General features: G+C 42.0%; 1 protein-coding gene across 2 annotated transcripts in view; it reads right to left on the bottom strand.

The window, feature by feature from the left end:
* SP4 (Sp4 transcription factor) overlaps positions 1 to 21,438 on the bottom strand; it is a 64,883-nt gene that overhangs the window by 2,438 nt on the left and 41,007 nt on the right. For both annotated transcript variants that reach the window (XM_038771982.1, XM_038771991.1), the window contains exons 4-5: positions 7,406 to 7,634; positions 5,081 to 5,280 (exon numbers count right to left, since the gene is read on the bottom strand). In XM_038771982.1, the coding sequence (XP_038627910.1) occupies positions 5,081 to 5,280; positions 7,406 to 7,634 (429 nt within the window). The remainder of the gene's footprint in view (positions 1 to 5,080; positions 5,281 to 7,405; positions 7,635 to 21,438) is intronic.

The raw sequence follows: 21,438 nt of genomic DNA, 5'->3' as shown, positions 1-21,438 counted from the left end.
GTGACACAAGTATACTCCACAATGCAGCCGTAATGACCTTCAGACTCTCAGGCCCGTGCTCTAACCACTACACCATGCATGTGCTGGGGTAGATCAGGTCACACACAATGATCAATTTTGCTGATTGGGAATGGCTGGAAGAATTTGGTCCAATTTAGACTGACTTCATAACGTACCTCATAGGAAGCTAATTCCTCTGAGGGCACCTCTTCACACCTTTGAACTCCTTTCTACGTCAAGAGCCTTTACTCGTTTTTACGTATTAATTTGCTTTCTCTAAAGCTGATGCAAGGCTTCTCAAACCCTAAATTTTAGCTGGTGGTGGAAAGACCAGGAGCATCTTCCTATGTGCACTCAAGGCAGCATCTTGTAAAGATGCACTGAGTTGTCCAAGTGTCATTCATTCAATCGTATTTATTAAGTGCTTACTGTGTGCAGAGAACTGTACTGAGCATTTGGGAAGTACAAATCGGCAACATATAGACAGTCCCTACCCAGCAACGGGCTACCCTGAGTTGTAGGTATCACATGGAGGTTGTAACTTGGCATATGCCTGTACTTTTACATCAAAGATGAAGAAAGGGCTGAACATGTGCTCTGAGGGCCAAACACAGAGAAACAGGGTGCTGTGTCAACTCTGGTACAAATCAAGGTAGCCAAGGAATCATATCATGTTCAACCTTATTAGAGGATGAAACACTTCACAGTTGGTGCTTAACAAGTACCACAATTATTATTATCACTATTATTATTAGGCAGTAGGTCTTCTGACTCACTGAAACGATCACCTGACAAGTGACTGTACACTGGATTAGATTATTTCTAGAAGACTTCCTATCTTTAACATGTAATGATTCTCCTCTCCTAAATTTTCTCCAGGTTTTAGCCACCTTCATGTTCCCTTATGATGTTGTACAAAATGCTACTACTACAAAAACCAACTTATCTAGAAGTAAAAGGGCATATGGGTGAAAGTCTCTTCAAAATGAATTTCTTGGCACAAATCGCTTTGCTGATTCTTAAATATTGCACACGTAGTAACTTGTGCATCTATAACGTCAAGTGCAAAACTATACAACTAGTTATGACAGGATAAGTGAACTGAACGCATCTGGGAGCGTTTTCATGCTATTAAATTTTCCTTTTTAAATTTAGTTATGTAAATAGATTTAATGCTTAGTACAAAAATTGCTGAATGGACATTCAATGTATATTCACAAAACCACAAAATACTTATCCAAATGTGCTATTATCAGTCTCTTCCAGTTTTCTAATGTTTATATTGCTGAAATAATTTTCTAACTACCATTTCAATCACATGCTCTTGTCATTAAAATTCCTTTTCCTATATGAATGACAGGATGAGAATCTAGTTCTTTGTTCTTAATTCACTTTACTGTGTCACATTTCAATAGAACGCCTATTAGCTGAAGTTATAGTCCATAACTCTCTTATGAATCAACGCATTAGTGTGGCAGGGAAGTTTGCATATGCTAACGAAGCTTAGAGCTATGCAACCGAGAGATATTCTCTCGTCAGGATTACCCATAATGGAAAAGTCTAAGCTGTGAGTTGGTTCACCTGTGCTGGGCAGTAGTGGCATGGGAAAGAGTCAGAATGTTGATCAAGAACTACTGCAGAGACTAAAGTTTTTCCTGTGTGGAAGGGGCAATGGTAAACCACTTCCATATTTTTTTTTAACCAAGAAAACTCTATGGATATTACATACCAGAATGATTACAGATAGGGCAGAAGATAGGACGTTCTGGAGAAAATATGCCCATGGAGTAGCTATGGGTCGGAAATGACTCAACGACATTTGATGATGATAAGGATGATGGTGTATTCCATAAAGACTATACATACCACAATGCCTAAATACAACTGGAAAAAGATTGCTAGTATTGCTGTGACCTTCGCTCGTTTAAGTAAAACAAGAAACATTTTTTCTTTTATATAAGTTTACTATTGAGCAGGCATCTCCCCCTTTTAGACTGTGAGCCCACTGTTGGGTAGGGACTGTCTCTATATGTTGCCAATTTGTACTTCCCAAGCGCTTAGTACAGTGCTCTGCACATAGTAAGCACTCAATAAATACGATTGATGATGATGATGATTAATTTTAGGATGCAGCAAAACACTCGTGCCCTTTTGAAAGTAGATGAGCCACTCTGCATAGCTTTTGAGGACTGGTGGGAATTCCAGGGGTAAGGTAATCCTTCCCTGAAAATTAGCCCAGATCCCAGAAGCCCACGAGCCCAGAATCAAGTGAAAAGAAGGACATTCCTCCGGCCAACTCTGCTAGGCATAAACTTTCCACCAACCTGGGTGGATGAAACAGTAGCACAAGGCTGCCTGCGGAATCTCTACTAAGGAGACAAGAATTCCCCACTTCCCAGACTCTGCATAATAATGTGCAGTGGGAAAGTGGCTTCTGGTGCCCAAATCTGCAGCTGCTTCCTTAGACAGGCGTGGGACTGTCAGCTGAGACCCGTGCCTGCCTGTTGGTTAACTGGTCAGGGAGAGAGATGGCACTGGCTTAATTAACAATAAGTTGAATCTATAATTTCTTTAGAAGCCTTTAGACGATGTTACCTTATATACAATTTCACCTCTGGAAAAAAATGCTATTGTTAAGACTAGAACAACCATGCTGTTAAAGGGCTCTACTGCTATGCAATCAATAATATTTACTGAGTCTTTCGTTTGTAAACCAGTGTATTCAATCAATCAATCAATCGTATTTATTGAGCGTATACTGTGTGCAGAGCACTGTACTAAGCGCTTGGGAAGCCCAAGTTGGCAACATATAGAGACGGTCCCTACCCAACAGTGGGCTCACAGTCTAAAAGGGGGAGACAGAGAACAAAACCAAAGATACTAACAAAATAAAATAAATAGAATAGATATGTACAAGTAAAATAAATAAATAATTAAATAAATAAATAGATAGATAAATAAATAAATAAATAAATAGAGTAATAAATGCCTCGGAAAGGGCAGTGACAATAGAAATCATGGTCCCTGTTCTTTATAAGCCTACTGATGGCAGGGTCTCTGTAGACTGAGGTAGGGCTGAAAAAGTCATCTTTCTCAATCAACGGTACAGATCAAACACTTACTCTGTGCAGAGCACTGTACTAAGCACTTGGGAGAATACAGTTCAAAAGAGTTGGTAGACATGATCCCTACCCACAAGGATTTTCTAGTCTACAGCAGGGGTTACTGTCTAACAGTTACTGTCTCAAGGCTCTTTGTTCCATTTGCTTGTAACTCTAAAATTTCCAACCCTGAAATGTACTGGAATCCATATGCACATAAGTCCTGTTGTATTTCATTCAATCGTATTTATTGAGCGCTTACTGTGTGCACAGCACTGTACTAAGCACCTGGGAAGTACAAGTTGGCAACATATAGAGACAGTCCCTACCCAATAACGGGCTCACGGTCTAGAAGGGGGAGACAGACAACAAAAAAAAACATGTGGACAGGTGTCAAGTCATCGGAATAAATAGAAATAAAGCTAAATGCACATCATTAACAAAATAAATAGAATAGTAAATATGTACAAGTAAAATAAATAGAGTAATAAATCTGTACAAACATATATACAGGTGCTGTGGGGAGGGGAAGGAGGTAGGGCTGGGGGGATGGGGAGGAGGACCCCCAGTGAGTGATCTTAACTGTTTCAATGACAACGGTGTGTTAAGCGAAAGAGCTTGAAGCGAAGAATAGTTTCCTATAATTCTCAAGAGCTCCAAAATGGACCAAAACAATAGAGTAAAAAAATGATAAAAATTATGAATATACCTTAATTATCAAATTGCAATGTATGCACCACTCAAATATTTTGAATTGATGTTTTTGTGCATCTGCCTACAGTCCTTAATTTTAAAACGCTACATTTTCACACCCTATCCAGCAAAAAGGCATCTTATGCTAAAAGACCTGTACCAACAGATCTCACAAAGTTGGTCAAATTACTTCAAAGAAAGGAGAAGGGAAGTGCTTTACCCAAGTTAAACTTTGCAGCATTTTTACTGAGGGAGAAAGACAGAGGCAGAGAGTGCAATCATTAACACTGGTGTTAAAATTCAACAACCCTCATGGGAAACTAAGAGTGTAAAATGGGGGGTGGTCTTTGAAAAGAGCTTAAAAGCTGTCAAAAATAGAACACAACAGAGATGTGTTCAGCATATGCAATCCACTTTAAAGAATACTTTAAAGAATCTACCTTAATTTTCTGGATTTACTTATTGATTCAATATTGTCAGCTTGCTTGGTAACAGTAATATTTTTGGAATTAGTGCGGAAGCTAACCAGCCACTTTTTAACATTTCAAAACCAATATAAATTATAATTTGAGACGATGCAAATTGAGTTTTCCTATTCACCTGAAGGCAACACTATTTTCTGATCTCATAATCTTGTACCTCCTTCAGTGCTTAGCACATAGATGTGCTTAATAAATTACATAATTATAATCATTATGCAGTTTTTTCTGCTTGTTTTTTCATGGTAGAAAAATGGATAAAAATTTGTTAATGAAATAATCATGCCTTAAATGACTTTGAAGTCAAACACTTCAAGTGACAAATCACTATCTGTCACCTGTAAAATTGGTTTTCTTTTATATTTTAAGTAAAGTACATTTTATAAATAGAAGGCTTTATAGTTACAAGAGTTTGTCAAACTTTTTTAGTTGTTCAGTTCTAAGAATTAATAATATTGTTAGAAGTGTGTCCAAGATACTTGGGGCACAGAAAGTATCAAGTAATTCACCACATTTGAAACAATATCAAGCACCACAGAAGGCGTCATCACAAACTAGGGTATTGGTCTTGGAGCTGAGAGATCTGGGTTTTAGTTCTGCTGCAAAACCTCAGACAAGTCCCTCACCCACTCTGAGCTCTATTTCCTCATCTGTAAAATGGGGATAATACCTGCTTCTCCTTTCTGAGATTTGTGAAGACAGAATATGACAGTCAGTTTTTCAAAACTGATTTTGTAATACCATGACCATAAGAAAATGAACTGTGGTTTTCTTTTTTCAGGTGTTCAACTTGTAAAACAAACCAACCTGTGTGGGTTCTTCTATGTCTTTGCAGTTCATCGCTTCTTGTAAATCTTTTGCCACAAAACATCCAGTTGCACACAAATGGTCTTTCACCAGTATGCCACCGAAGATGTGCTCGGAGATGAGATGTTTTGCCATACACTTTCCCACATCCTTCAATGTGGCAGATATGCTGTTTCTTTTTTCCTGGTTCATTACTGCCTCTGAAGACCAAAAATTAAAACATTCATTCCTCTCCAAAATAGTACCAAGCCTCTCAAAAAAACTGAAACTATTGTAATTAAGTTCACGATAATGCAGTTTCCCTGACAAGACCAAGATGCCATAGCAATGAGATTAAGCATACTAATAAACAAAATTAAAATATCAAAGTAATTTGGCCCTAGGAACAAAAATGTCAACCAGATCCCATTTCCTTGGATGACTGAGGATCGCCGGCCTGCAGAAGTCCCGTGGTTCATTCATTCAATCGTATTTATTGAGCGCTTACTGTGTGCAGAGCACTGTACTAAGCGCTTGGGAAGTAGAAGTTGGCAACATATAGAGACGGTCCCTACCCAACAACGGGCTCACAGTCTAGAAGGTTGCAACCACAAGGTTTTCATGGGGTTAGGGAACACCTCCCATCCAGCGTGGGCTCAGTGGAAAGAGCGCAGGCTTTGGAGTCAGAGGTCATGGGTTCGAATTCCGGCGCCGCCACATGTCTGCTGTGTGACCGTGGGCAAGTCACTTAACTTCTCTGAGCCTCAGTTACCTCATCTGTAAAATCGGGATTAAGACTGTGAGCCCCAATGTGGGACAACTTTTTCACTTTGTATCCCCCCCAGCGCTTAGAACAGTGCTCTGCACATAGTAAGCGCTTAATAAATGCCATTATTATTATTATTTTTATTATTATCCACTGTCTTTCAGATGGGCTGGCAGTCCAACCAAGTCTCACCACCTCTGTAGAGTTCTTGCAAACAGTTTTGCGATCCAGTAATGCCCTGGCTACAGGGCAACACAGGTCAGAGGATCTATGTTCTAATCGCAGCTCTGCCTCTTGATTGCTATTGGACCACGGGCAAATCATTTACCTTCAACATGCCTCCATTTCCTCATCTGTATAATGGGGGTTCGATACCTATTCTTCACCCTACTTAGTGAGAACCATGTGTGATGGGGCCTGTGTCCAACCTGCTAATCTTCTATCTACTCCAGCTGGGCACAAAATATACACTTAAAATATCAAGATTCTTCTTCTCGTTATTATTGTTGATAAAAATAATAATAATAGCAAGATCCATACAAGTTCCTAGCTACTGTCCATAACAGGAAGAAATCTTTACCATTGGCACCATCTGGATTCCAACTTCAAATACCACCCACGTGCAAGAGAACTGCAAGTCGGTATAGCAGCCGGGGCCGGGGGGCGGGGAGGGAATCCAGAGCCCTACATGATTGAAACCAACTTTACTTCTAGGGAGAGATGTGCAGCAGATGCACACTGACTTTTTAGTTGTGTCTGTGTGATGCCTGGGAAACCCTGCAAGCATTTACAAACCAAAAATTAATATCCTCTTCATCCCTGACCCTCTAGGATTCAACGCATCACCTATTCCTTTCTCCCAAACTATCCCCCTCTCTTCTGTGTTGTCTGTGCACTTGGGTCCGTACCCTTTCAGCACTTGATAGTCACCCTACCCCCCAGCCCCACATCATTTTTATACATATCTGTAATTTAATGTCTGTCTCATTTCATATCGGCCAGCAGTCAAGTCTCTAATTCGAAGCCTTCCACAACTCCTTCATACCTAGCTCCCTTTCTGCTGTTGCAATTCTCATTTATTCACTCAATCATATTTACTGAGCACTTACTGTGTGCAGAGCACTATACTAAGTGCTTGGGAGAATACAATACAGCCATAAATGGACACATTCACTGCCCACAATGAGGTTACAGTTCTAGAGGGGGGAAGACTGACATTAATCAATCAATCAATCGTATTTATTGAGCGCTTACTGTGTGCAGAGCACTGTACTAAGCGCTTGGGAAGTACAAGTCGGCAACATACAGAGACAGTCCCTACCCAACAGTGGGCTCACAGTCTAGAAGGGGGAGACAGAGAACAGAACCAAACATATTAACAAAATAAAATAAATAGAATAGATATGTACAAGTAAAATAGAGTAATAAATATGTACAAATATATATACATATAAATAAGTTCTGTTGTGACCACTCTCTGCTTTTATCGCAACACCCCTGATTTTGGACGAACAAACTAGAGTTCAGCAAGTGAGCAAATGGCCACCTGGGTTAGTCTGCCCATTTTTCACATCATTTACCTTCCTTCCCCTTCTCGGCAATTAGGACATGAGCAGGCAACTCTTCTTAACCTCTTGCCAGGCTGAACCTCTTGATCCGAAGTTTGTTGGGCTTGTTGCAACTGCACTTGCGTGATTTGGTCAGGACTCACAGCACCAATTGTTGCATTAGCAATACCTCCGACTGCTACAGTTACAGGAGCTATTGTAGCTTGTTGCACTTTTACTCCATCTTGTCCTTGCTGTTGGCCTGAAAAGAAAGGAAGTTTAGCTCAACTTTCATGATGTCACCTCAGTCACAGGTTTTCAAGGTTGACATTTTATTGCTGACATTAAAAATCATATTTGAGGATCGTTTTTATGTAACCTACAAATGAATGGACTAAGCCAACCTTCTGAAATATATTTCTCTTAATGTGTTGGGTTTCTTCTGCCTCTTGCTTGCAAGCCCAAAGGGAAATCAATTAATAGCTCTGTGGCTTAATTTCTCCATCTGTAAAGTGAAGATAATAATACTTGCCACCTACATACCTCAACAAGGATTTATGAGGATTCGTGGCACTATTTGAAAAAACACTTTGACATCCTCAACTGAAACATACTATGCAAATGCCAAGTATCGCTACTAAAGCATCATTACTGCATACTTTTCTACAATAAACAATACTCCTTATTCCAAGGAAATATCAGGCAATAAGAATTCCAACCCCTTTTAAGAAGCAATGTTACACATAAGTGCACTATATACATAACTGTTACATTACAAGCTACTATTAAAAATGTCCAAAAACTTTCTAAATATTATTATGTCCATATCAAAATTCCCCAATGATCCACTGAGCACACTGACATTGTTCTGGCTTTATTAAGTGGCACAATTATGTTGCCAGTTGTAAATTTAACCTAAAATCACTTCACATTATCCCTGGGACTTTTTGAACACTTAATTCTAGCATTCTTGCAATGGAATAAAAGCCTACCCTCCCAAACTGTTCAGCTTGTTTCCACCAGCAGTTTGGAGACTTTGGTTGGTAGGCCCAGTCTGAAGGGGACCAGGTTCCTGGCACAGAAACCAGTTTTGGTACCACTGTGCACACACAAAAGTTCTTTTACCCTTGTGGAAACATCAATTTCCAACACGTTAGATAGCTTTACATGTGTGGTGGGTCATACATGCAGTTTCCACCTCCAGGACCTCGGGGAAACAGAGAAGAGGGATGGCCTAGTGGAAAAATGACAGGCCTAGGAGTCAGAGGACCTGGGTTTTAATACTGACTTTGCCACTTGTCTCCTGTATGACCACAAGTCACTTCACTTCTCTGGGCTTCAGTTATCTCACCTGTAAAATGGGGATTAAGACTTTGAGGACAGTGACTGTGTCCAACCCAATTGCTTTGTACCTACCCCAGCACTTAGTACAGTGCCTGGCACATAATAAACTCTTAACAAATACCATTAAAAAACAAAAAAAAGCCTCCCTTGGTTCTGGCGGTTGGGCATGAAAAGGTCACTCATGCTTGAGTCAGGACCAGAATTTGGCCCTGGGCAGAACTTCAATGGGTGAAAGCGGCTAGCCGAAGGAAGAGACGGGGAAAACACACTTATCATCCAACACTTTCTAACTGTCCTTTTGACAGTGAAGTTAGTAGACTCTTGGCAGAAACAAACCTCTAAACATGCTGGGGGCAGAGAGTGTGTGGAGGAAAAATGTCATTGTCATGATGCTCGGAATGTTTTCTTAAACGGTGGATATTGAAATTATACCATCTGAGGAAAAATCCCATATTTCCCCACATAATACAGCCACCGGTAACTGCCTGGAAACTTTGTTCATTAAAACTTCTGATACCTTAACTAATACTTCCTCCTGGTCTGCCCCTAGAGTTTAGGAATAATAATAATAATAATATAATAATGGCATTTGTTAAGCGCTTACTATGTGCAAAGCACTGGGGAGGTTACAAGGTGACCAGATTTTCCCACGGGGGGCTCACAGTCTTAATCCCCATTTTACAGATGAGGTAACTGAGGCACAGAGAAGTTAAGTGACTTGCCCAAAGTCACACAGCTGACAATTGGCGGAGCCGGGGTTTGAACCCATGAACTCTGACTCCAAAGCCCGTGCTCTTTCCATTGAGCCACTCTGCCTCTTGAATGGCAGGAATGGCAGCATACTTATTGATCCAGATTCTCTCAGTGCCTAAACTCCGCCCTGGTATTAATTTTCAGAGCCACTGGGAGTTGAATTAATAATTCATTCCTTAATTGCTAAAATTAAGTCACTGCGTCAGAATATAAAAAATGTATTTCTGCCTAGGTAAGCTATGTTTCTCTGATATAGTTCATAAAAGCTGACTCGCAGACCTGTATCACTGAGGTCTATTTTCAGAAGAAAACTTTTAGGAGTGACTTTGTCTCTTAACTCCCTTATCCAATGTGTGGGTCAGGACAAGAAATGTGAGGACACGTAACCATCATCAGGTAGGGCCGAGCCTCATGTCCCGAAGACCCACAAACCAAAAACAAGATAGAGCCATGATCGGGCATCACCACGGATTGATGGGGGGAAGGAGGAAATGTGGGGGGTGGGTGAGTATGGGTAGTTCCACAAACACCGTAGCCAACTAAGCTTTCACTTCCTCTACATGCCATCCCTTCTGCATCGCCCATGCATTTGGGTGTGTCCCCCGAAAGTACTTTGATGTTCACCCCAGCCCAGGAAACTTCTGCACATAACCATCCATTTATTTATATTAATGTCTGTCTCCCCCTCTAGACTGTAAGCTCATTGTGGATGTGTCTACCAACTCTGCTTTGCTGAACTCTCCCAAGCGCTTAATACAGTTCTTCACAAACAGTAAGCGCCTCATAAATCTGATGATTGATTGTTCCAGCTGTAATTTATTTTAAAGTCCGGTCCCCCCTACTCTCTGAGCAACTCTTGCAAAGGGGATGGGACTACCTACTCTGTTGTACTTTGCCAGGCTCTTAGTACAGTGCTCTGCACACAGAAGGTTCCCAGTAAACACCACTGAATGATGATGAGTGGGGGTGCACATGAACTTTTGGAAAGGGGCACCAAGTCACCCCTGGAAAGGCTGGAGCAACAGCACACTGAAGCTTGTCACCAGGATATCCATTTATTTAGTCACATTTACTGAGCACTTACCATGTGCAAGAGCACTGTACTGAGCATGTGGGAGAGTTTGATAAAACCATCAACAGACACACAAATGAAACGTGTTTGTGAGAGCCACCCAGCAGATAGGAAGAGGAGCACTGGGACTCCCCTGGCTTATACTAGTTCAGTATAAACAAATAGTACACTGTGGTCTGAATCAATGTGGCGTCCAGTGATTCTTATAATATCCTCAGGAAGTGGCTTTTGCAATGGGAGAATCTGGCACATCATATCAGAGCTTTTCCTGAGTTATCCGCTCATTGTGGTTAACAGTATGAAGATTTATGAAAAAGCGTAATTTGCTTAATAGGCAATTGTGTATGCAATGGACATACTGCTACATGAATTGCAGATATTGTAAATCCAGGGCCCAACTTTGTTCAAGTGTCAAACAAAATTGCCCCATGTCAGATGTTTTTTGTCTTTCTCTCTGCTTGGCTTATCCATTGGTTAGTTTTAGTAATACCTCAGCCTGCAATCATCACTCACAAACAGCTGACTGCATTTACTGGGCTCTGGGTATAACTATTTTAAATATCAGTATTTTTCAAGCCAAGTTTTGATGAAGGTGCAACTTTTAAAAATTAGAGTTCTCACTCTCTGAACTCTCCTAACTCATTCATTCCATCATATTTATTGCACACTGTTTGCAGAGCATTATACTAAGTGCTTGGGAGAGTGCCATAACGATAACAGACACATTCCCTGCCCACAGCAAGCTTACAGCCTAGAGGGTCAATGGGTCTTTCTTCACAGGCACTGAGGGGGACCAAGGAAGGAAAAACCAGAAGAGAGACCCAGGGAAGGGGTAAACCTTCAGGGGCTTTGAGAAGAAGGAGAGACAGAGACAGGCTGGGAGAAGGAAAGGGATGCAGAGAGAAAGGAAGAGGCAGAGACAACATACAGAGGTCCACTTAACTTCCTACAATCCTCTTTGACCTCTGCTTCCCTATTGCTACTCAACTTGAGTCTACACTTGCTTCTTGGTGCCTTATTTGGCTCAAGTCAGAGGTCATAGGGCACTGGTCTCTCTCCATTCCCCTCTTCTCTTCCTCCTAGCACTGCAGCTACTTCACTTTATCCCTATCTATCCTCTCCTTTGCCACTCTGAGTTCCTCAGACGTCCTGGCTGTTTGGCTAGTTTTTCTCCAGTGGAGTCACCTTTGTTAATGTAAAGCCCCAAACCACACGGCCTTTGTAGACTGCTTTGCCCAAAGTAGATGTTCAGTAAACGTGACTGATGATGATAGAATTCCACAATCATTTCACTGGCCACCATCTTTCTGTTTTCATTTTCTTACGCACTACCTCACATTGACCCACAACTGCGTACTTCTTCCCATCTTCCAAGCTATCATTCTCATTCTCCCCAATCCCTACTTGCCACTTCTTAATCTCTCCCACTCAGCCAATCACTCAGTTTTACACTACAATTGATTCATTTCTACGTATTCTTTCGGCCTACCTCTTCCCCTTTTTGTTTCTACGTCTGTTGTTGTTTTTTTCTCCACGAGCAGACATGAGCCTGAACTGGAAGTATATGCCTGGGAAATAAAGTCAGTACTCCAGAAATCTAACAGACACCTGAAAGTTTCCCATGGCACAGTAAAAGAAAAGCTGGCTATCTTGTTTCTTGCCTATTAATGATCCTTATTTTCAGATTAATGATCCTTAAAGTACTTAATTGATGCAGATGAAGTGCAAAAGCGCTCACTTGTGCTGGGAGCTGTAACAAAAGGGAATAAACCTGGTTCTTGCTCACCATGATATTACTCTATAAATTGGACTGCATTATGCCGACATAAAAATATACATTCCATTTGTCTATATCACATCTTTTTACTTGTGCAATACGGATACCCTATTAGACCATCATGGAATGTTATTCCTACTCGGCACTTGGACTTGGAATGAAGAGTTCTACCGGGACAAGTCGTTGGAGAGAGACATTAGTTATGATATTTATTAAGTGCTGACTATGTGTCAAGAACTGGGATAAGCTCTTCTCCTCCTACCTTACCTTGTTGATTTCCTACACCAAAGCCTGCACACTTTGCACCTCTAATGTCTATCTTGCTGCTGACCAGGAACTCCTTCCCACTCTCTATACAACAGAACACCACTCTCCCCACTTTCAAAGCCTTATTAAAAATCACATTTCCTTCAAGAGGCCTCCCTCAATTAAGCCCTTGTCCCCTAATCCCTCTCTCTTTGGTGCTGTCTATACATTTGGTTCCGAAGCCTTTAATAATAATAATAATAATGGTATTTGTTAGCGCTTACTCTGTGCAAAGCACTGTTCTAAGCGCTGAAGCACCAGGTAGTCACCTCACCCTCAGCCCCACAGCATTTATGAACGTATCTGTAATTTATTTTAATGTCTGTCTCCCCGTCTAGACTGGAAGCTCCTAATGGGGCAGGGAACGCGTCTACCAACCCTGCTGCACTGTACTCTCTCCCAAGTGCCTAATCTAGCATCTGCACACAGTAAGCACTCAATAAAAACCTTGGATTGATTGATCGAGGTAGATACAAACAAAACAGATCAGACACAGTCCCTATCCTCCATGGGGTCAGGGCTAGAAGTCAGGGAACTAACTCGATCATTCTAGTTCTAGTGGTCACGGCTGCTGAACAGGCTTTGTTTACCCTTTAAGCACCGACCTAAAACATTGTTTTAGAGAAATGGTATGATTATGAGCCTAAATGAATTAAGGGTCTTTCCTGATGACTCTCATGGCCAGAGGCTCAGCTGGAGGGAAAGAGGTTTGTTTGTTTGTTGTCTGTTTTACGGTACTTGTTAAGCACTTACTGTGTGTCCAACACTGTTCTAAGCACTGGGGTAGGTACAAGTCCGTTAGGTCGGACACAGTCCCTGTCCCGCATGGGGCTCACAGTCTTAAGTGGGAGGGAGAACAGGTACTGAATCCCCATTTTACGGTTGAGGAAACTGAGGCACAGAGAAGTTAAGCGACGTGCTCAAGGTCACAAAACGAGCAACTGGCAGAGCTGGGATTAGAACCCGGGTCCTCTGATTCCCAGGCCCGTGCTCTTTCTACTAGGCTTCTTGGATGGGGTTGGGGGAAGGGAGGATCTGGGAGGGTGCAGGCACTGAGAGGTGGGTTTTCAGGGAGCAGCCGGGTGGTGGAATGGGAGAATCTGGAGATCATTCAGTCAAAGCAGTTGTGCTCTCAATTTACATGGCTGGGGTCAGAGGGAGTCTGGGAGACTAGGCACCCAGCCATTACATGGACGGTGCGAGAGGCAGGAGAGAGATCTCGCACATGTGGAGGTTTTGGGTTAGGGTGAGGATTCCTTTCTGGGGGATGGGGAAGGATTTTAGGGGAGCAGGGTAGGGAGGTCTTTCCTGACAAGCCCTGGAAGTTTGCCTTCCCCAAATAAAACTGGCACAAAATAGCATACCTGTGATTTACAGGGTAAAATTTCCCTTTCTGACCCATACCCTACAACAGACAATTAACAGGGCCCCCAGGTAGAAAACAGCTCATTTTCTCAATGTGCCCTGACAATTAATGTTTAACAGAAAATACCTCCATGGAGGGGAGAGTGTAACAGAAAATCCTTGGGCGCTGGGGACTTTTCCTAGCCTTTCCCTCTGCCATACACAACTCCACGGAGCATATGGAACAGCATCAGCCTTTCTGACCATATTTTCTACTGCTCCCTGCTACTGCAGCTTTACAGGGCAATACTGGAAGTCCTCAGCGTAACCCATTTCAAGTTTAGACAAAGAGCATATAAAACATTTCTAAATTTATACCTTGTTTCAGCTTGACCACACAACGGCTCTTACTTTAGGAAATTAGTCTCCTTGATGGCATTAATTACAGAGGCCCGGGAGCCACAGAGAAGTTGGGGAGACAGTTTAAGGAAGGCAGGGGGATGAAGCAGGATAGGCAGGGTCACCTGGTGAATACAGGACAGTATCACCAGGGAGGGTCAATTTCTGACGACATACAAGTTGATTACTTATCAAGGAATGTCCCTGTCTCAATACATATACATTAGTGTAGCTATAATATTCATCTACAATAGACTGAGTCCACCATTCTGGGTAATTTGGGTTAAATCACTGCGAATCCAGCATTGGTTCAGGAACCAGTTCCCCATTTATAACATTATTCCTAAGAGAAAATTGGTTCCGACATGTTTTGACTTAAGACGGTTTTCAGGAACCAATTGAGTTGTAAGTCCAAGGACTTCCTCTATTTAATGCAGTAAAATAAAAACTTACTGAATGTTATCATAAAAGAATGCGAACAATATAACTATCACAATTTGATCCAACTGTCAATTGTGATATTTGCCTCCTAATTCATTAATTCCTATAGAATGGAGGGTTTCTATAACACACGTTTCCCATATTACAGGGTCCTTTGTGGTCACACCTAGAGCATTACAGAGGAGCTGGGTATACTTGAAATACAAGAGAAAAAAGACTACAGAGAAAGAAGTTCACAAAAGTCAACACGTTTAGCACTGCCAAATGCAAAGAGGACAAAGGAAACTTCTTAAGGATTCAGTAAAATAAAGGCCAAACCAAGATATGCCTCAGCTGACAATCGATTGATCATATTTATTGAGTGCTTACTGTGTGCAGAGCCCTGTACTGAGTGCCTGGGAGAGTACAATAAAACAGAGTTGGTAGGCAAATTCCCTGCGCACAATGAGATTACAGCCTAAGATGGGCATAAATATCAATCTATATATTAAGGCTACGTATATAAGTGCAGTGGGGCTGAGGGCGGCTAGATACAGGGTGCGAATCCAAGCGCTAGGGTGACACAGAACCACTGCAGATAGATCACAAGGTGCACCGTTATCAAAAAACGGGAAGCTTTTGAAGGAGAAGCTTCATAAGGATTTTGAAACAAGGGCACAATCGTGAAAACAGGTCCTGGAGCTATAGATACTGAATGTAACAGCAGCACAAAAGTGTGTGTGTGTGTGCATTCTTTGTATGAGTCCTGCATTGACCTTGTCAGTCGCTCATAGACTCAAAGGTGAATTTCACCTTCAGCGACTACTTCAAGCACAGTGGACAACTACATATACACAGAGTGAAAACTCTTGTGGTGAAGAGGATAGTATTTACGCCTTATGGTCACTTGGTGTGTTTAAGGTAATGTAAGGTAATCCTGGGGGGTGATGATTACACCGTAAAATCCCATCAGTTCTTCAATAAAAAGTTAGGGCAGGATCTCCAAACTGTAGAAAATGAGAGGTGTACAGAAGCTTTCCCTAGTTTCACCCAGATGAGAAACGACTCAGTTAGCCAACCAACCGTTAAACACCCCTTCTGTTCCAAGTACTCTAACATGTAGGTGTGGGCAAAGCACTAGTAGCGGTAGCTTTTAGTGAGTGCAAAACACTGAACTGTCTTCCCCTTTTAGACTGTGAGCCCACTGTTGGCTAGGGACTGTCTCTATATGTTGCCAACTTGTACTTCCCAAGTGCTTAGTACAGTGCTCTGCACACAGTAAGCGCTCAATAAATACGATTGATTGATTGAACTAAACATTTGGGATGAGGTGATGGTAAAAATTGTGGGTGAAAAAGCAGAGGGTTAGGCTGGAGAATACAGTTAGAAAAAGATGGTATCAATGGAGAACAACTAAAATCAGCATGGAAGTTGCGTGCTCTATCCACTATGCAACACTTCTTCTCAATGTACCGCTGTTCTCGTTGTTATCCTTTCTTTACTCTGTATGGGTCATTTCACTCTCGCCATGCCAGGCATTATTCTTAAACTGTGCGCCCACTGAGGGTCCGTGACCATTTCTAAATAACCACCCTTGTACCTTTCCCCCTTCTCCAGAGGCTAAGTGCTCAGAAATGCTATTGGATGAATGAGTGAGTCTAACCCTTTCAGACTTGGGTTAGAATCAATCCGTACTGACATTAAGGTGAACCAATTCAGGTTTAGGTTAAGCCAGAAAGTCCTTCCCCAAACCCCAAATTCTTCTTCCTCGCCTTCAGTCACCCCCTCTTTAACTGAGTAGTCTGGAATTAGCAGAAAGGCTTGCTGATTAACTCTAAGGTCAGTGGGTGTTTGAGATAGATGGAGAAGACTGAAATGTTTATTATTTTCCAGCTCACTCTTGCTGATCTGTATTTAACTTCTCTGGTGGGGGAACAGTTGGCTGTCCTGAAGGCCTCTAGCTCCGCTTGAACAAGTAAGCAATTATTTTACTTACTTACTTTTTTATATTGTGTACATTTGTTAGGCACTTACTATGTGCCAGGCACTGTGCTAAGTGCTGGGGTAGATAAAAGGTAGTCAGCTTGGACACAGTCCATGTTCCACATGGGGCCCACAGTCTTAATCCCTGTTTTATAGATGAGGTAACTGAGGCCCAGAGAAGTGAAGTGATTTGCCCAAGGTCTCACAGCTGACAAGTGACAGAGCTCGGATTAGAACCCAGGTCCTTTAGATTCCCAGGCCCGTGCTCTATCCGTTAGGCTTTGCTGCTTTTATGGCAAATCTTCTAAAAATTAGGGGTCCCGGTAGGCGGGACCTTGGAGTGTTGCCAAAAGCTGCAAATCAGGTTGAACTGCTTGTAGAACTCAGTCATGCTACCGCTATCAATTGTTCTGGTTTCTGTAGCACTTGTCTCCCTGACCCATCCCCCTCAATAACCCCTCAAACTGCCTAGGAGATTCCAACCCCAAGTAACTTTAATCAACAATCAATCAAGCAATCAATCAATTGTATTTATTGAGCGCTTACCGTGTGCAGAGCACTGTACTAAGCGCTTGGGAAGTACAAGTTGGCAACATATAGAGACAGTCCCTACCCAACAGTGGGCTCACAGTCTAAAAGAGGGAGACAGAGAATAAAACCAAACATACTAACAAAATAAAATAGAATACATATGTACAAGTAAAATAAATAAATAAATAGAGTAATAAATATGTACAAACATATATATATATATATATACACATATATATATATATATATATATATATATATATATATACAGGTGCTGTGGGGAAGGGAAGGAGGTAAGATGGGGGGATGGAGAGGGGGACGAGGGGGAGAGGAAGGAAGGGGCTCAGTCTGGGAAGGCCTCCTGGAGGAGGTGAGGTCTCAGTAGGGCCTTGAAGGGAGGAAGAGAGCCAGCTTGGCGGATGGGCAGAGGGAGGGCACTCCAGGTTACCTCCCTTCTCTCCTTCTCCAGCCCAGCCCGTATACTCCGCTCTTCTGCCGCTAACCTCCTCACTGGGCCTCGCTCTCGCCGGTTCCGCCGTCGACCCCCGGCCCACATCCTTCCTCTAGCCTGGAATGCCCTCCCTCCACACATCCGCCAAACTATCTCTCTTCCTCCCTTCAAAACCCCACTGAGAACTCACCTCTTCCAGGAGGCCTTCCCTGACTGAACCCCCCTTTTTTCCTCTCCTCCTCCTCCTCCCCATCACCCCCCAGCCCTACCACCTTCCCCTCCCCACAGCACTTGTATATATTTGTACATATTTATTACTCTATTTTATTTGTACATATTTACTATATTTATTTTATTAATGATGTGAATATAGCTATAATTGTATTTATTCTGATGCTATTGACACCTATCTACTTTGTTTGTTTGTTTTTGTCTGTCTCCCCTTTCTAGACTGTGAGCCTGTTGTTGGGAAGGGACCGTCTCTATAAGTTGCCGATTTGTACTTCCCAAGCACTTAGTACAGTGCTCTGCACACAGTAAGCGCTCCATAAATATGATTGAATGAATGAATGAATGAATCCCTCTGGGAATTACAAATGAAGTAAGAAAAATGGTCTCTACCCTCAAGGATCAATGACCTAATTGAGGGGGGTGGGATGGAACTATGTGCAAATGTCTACCAACTCCACCATATAGACTGTATGCTTGTTATGAGCAGGGAATGTGTCTGATAATACTGTTGTACTTTCCCAAGTGCTTAATACAGTGCTATGCACATAGTAAGTGCTCAATAAATACAATTGATTGTTTGCACTTTCTTAAGCGCTTAGTACAGTGCTCGGTACACAGAGGAAGAAGCAGCGTGGCTCAGTGGAAGGAGCCCGGGCTTTGGAGTCAGAGGTCATGGGTTCAAATCCCTGCTCCGCCACTTGTCAGCTGTGTGACTTTGGGCAAGTCACTTCACTTCTCTGGGCCTCAGTTCCCTCATCTGTAAAATGGGGGTGAAGACTGTGAGCCCCCCGTGGGACAACCTGATCACCTTGTAACCTCCCCAGTGCTTAGAACAGTGCTTAGCACATAGTAAGCGCTTAATAAATGCTATTATTATTATTAATAATAAATATCACTGATTGTTTAATGCAAACATATATATTTAAATAATAAAAACACATAAATATGAATACTGAAATGCCACAGAAGTCTGCAGAAAAAATTGGCATACACAAACCCGGAGCCACCTAGGGTTAGTCTGAGAAGGTGTGATCAGAGAAATAGCAGTTTTGAAGAAGAGAAACAACATAGTTTGGGAGAGAGCACTCTGGAGAGCATCCCGACATTTTGAAGTCAGGACAGGGCAAATAATAATAAGAAAAAGAACAATAATACTTGTTAAGCACTTACTATGTGTGAAACACTGTTCTGAGCACTGGGGTAGATACAAGTTAATCTGGTTGGACACAGTACCTGTCCCACTTTGGGTTCACTCTCTTAAATCCCCATTTTACAGATGAAGTAACTGAGGGCCAGCAAAGTTAAGTGACTTGCCGAAGGTCACAAAGTTGCGCAGCCGGAATTAGAACCCAGTTCCTTCTGATTCCCGGGCTCGTGCTCTATCCATTATGCCACACTGCTTCTATAGTAGTTTGCAGGGAACTGATAAGTAGATTTACTTAGCTGGAGTCTTCATGAAGGCGGGCGCTTGGTGATTTGTTATGTGACAGCATTCTGGCCGTAGAGTACCTTTTTGGGTGACAAGTTGTTATTATACTTTAAAATGACATTTCTTACCAGTATCTATTGCCCACAGCTTATACTTCTTCATGTTAATGTGGTAAACATCAGGTCTGCTCTAAACATTATCCCTTTCAGATTGCCTAAAACATCATTTATGTCAAAAATTATTAAAGCGCACTCAGATCACGTCAGTTTTCAAGTTTCACTTTATATTTATAAAATAACAATAGAAGTCTGAGGAGTGCTAAGGAAAGAAAACTTCACTGCTGATGTCACTGCTTGAAAAAATGTTTTTTAACCTTCTTAGAAGGTGTGCTCGTACTATTGCTAAAGGTTCTCTTTTGAGTAATCATTAATCTGGATTTGTGAGTCTTGGCAACTGAGAATCTGCTCTGAAAAAATCAGTAGCATAAGAATTTGTCAGTGACTAACAAGAAATAAGTGTCCAAGATGCAACCTCACATATGCAAATAATGGGCAGGAGAAACCTAGATATGAGTTCATAAAACTTGGGAAAACATTTATGACAAGTATTTTTCATGGCTTAAAATAATCATAGGTCCAATACAGCACTACTGTCTTTGTTTTCCAGTCCTACAGTAAGGTTCTCACTACAGGTTCATTCATTCATTCATTCAATCACATTTATTGAGCACTTACACTACTGTCTTTGTTTTCCAGTCCTACAGTAAGGTTCTCACTACAGGTTCATTCACTCATTCATTCAATCACATTTATTAAGCACTTACTGCGTGCAAAGCACCGTACTAAGCACTTGGGAGAGTACAATACAACAACAAACAGACACAGCCCCGCCCATAATGAGCTCACAGCCTAGAGAGGGAAACAGCTATTAATAGAAATGAATAAGTTACAGATATAAGGCAGGACAAGATATATATCTGTGCTGTGGACCTGGGAGGGAGGATGAATGAAGGGAGCAAGTCAGGGTGACACAGAAGGGAGTGGGAGAAGAGGAAGAGGTTCTACAGGAGACCCATTCTACACCTTCCTAATACACATTTAAAGAGACTCTGGTGGCAACTACAAAATGCTCTTCCAAAAAGTCACATCTGTCTAGTTGGACATATTCAAATCCTTATTGAAATCACACCTCCTCCACGAGGCCTTCCCCAAATAAGCTGTCTTTACCCCTACTCCCTCTCCCTTCTGTGTCGCCAATGCATTTGGATCTGTACCCTTTAAGCACCTGACATTCACCCCACCATCAGCTCCTTAGCACTTACGTACACTTCTTTAATTTATTTATATTAATTTCCCTTTCCGTCTCTAGACTGTAAGCTCCTTGTTGTGGGTAGGGAAAGTGTCTACCAACTTGGCTGTAGTGTACTCTCCCAAGCGCTTAATACACTGCTATGCAGTCAGAGCTCAATAATTGCCAATGATTGATAAGCAGTAATCTAATTTAGAAACAGTGTATATGTGCAGTACGGTGTCGAAGTACGAGGGTTAAAATGCAGATTCCTTCAAGAACACAGCCTGCAGGTAATATGAGAATTCCCTGTATTTGGGTCAGAGGTGGGGAAGGAGGTGTGTTCTGGACAGGGCCCCTGATTCAAAAATCTCAACTGATCGTCTATCCATCTATCTCAACACGCGGAAGCATTTCACTAACCGGCTTTAATGCAGTGTGGCCCGGTGGAAATCAATCAATCAATGGGATTTATTGAACACTGATATGCAGAGAACTGTACTAAGTGCTTGGGAGACTTCAATACGACAGAATTAGCAGACATATTCCCTGCCCATATTGAGCTTACAATCTAGAGGAAAGAGCACAGGCCTGCAAATCAGAGGGTCTGGGTTCTAATACTGGCTCCGCCACTTGTCTGCTGTGTGACCTTGGGCAAGTCGTTTCACTTCTCGGGGCCTCATCTGCAGAATGGGGATTAAGACTGTGAGCCCTCTGTGGGACAAGACTGTATCCAACC

Source organism: Tachyglossus aculeatus, chromosome 2 (assembly GCF_015852505.1).
Source record: "Tachyglossus aculeatus isolate mTacAcu1 chromosome 2, mTacAcu1.pri, whole genome shotgun sequence".
In the NCBI taxonomy this organism is placed as follows: domain Eukaryota; kingdom Metazoa; phylum Chordata; class Mammalia; order Monotremata; family Tachyglossidae; genus Tachyglossus; species Tachyglossus aculeatus.
Note: the sequence above shows the minus strand (reverse complement) of the source record. Positions and strands in the feature narration are given on the sequence as shown.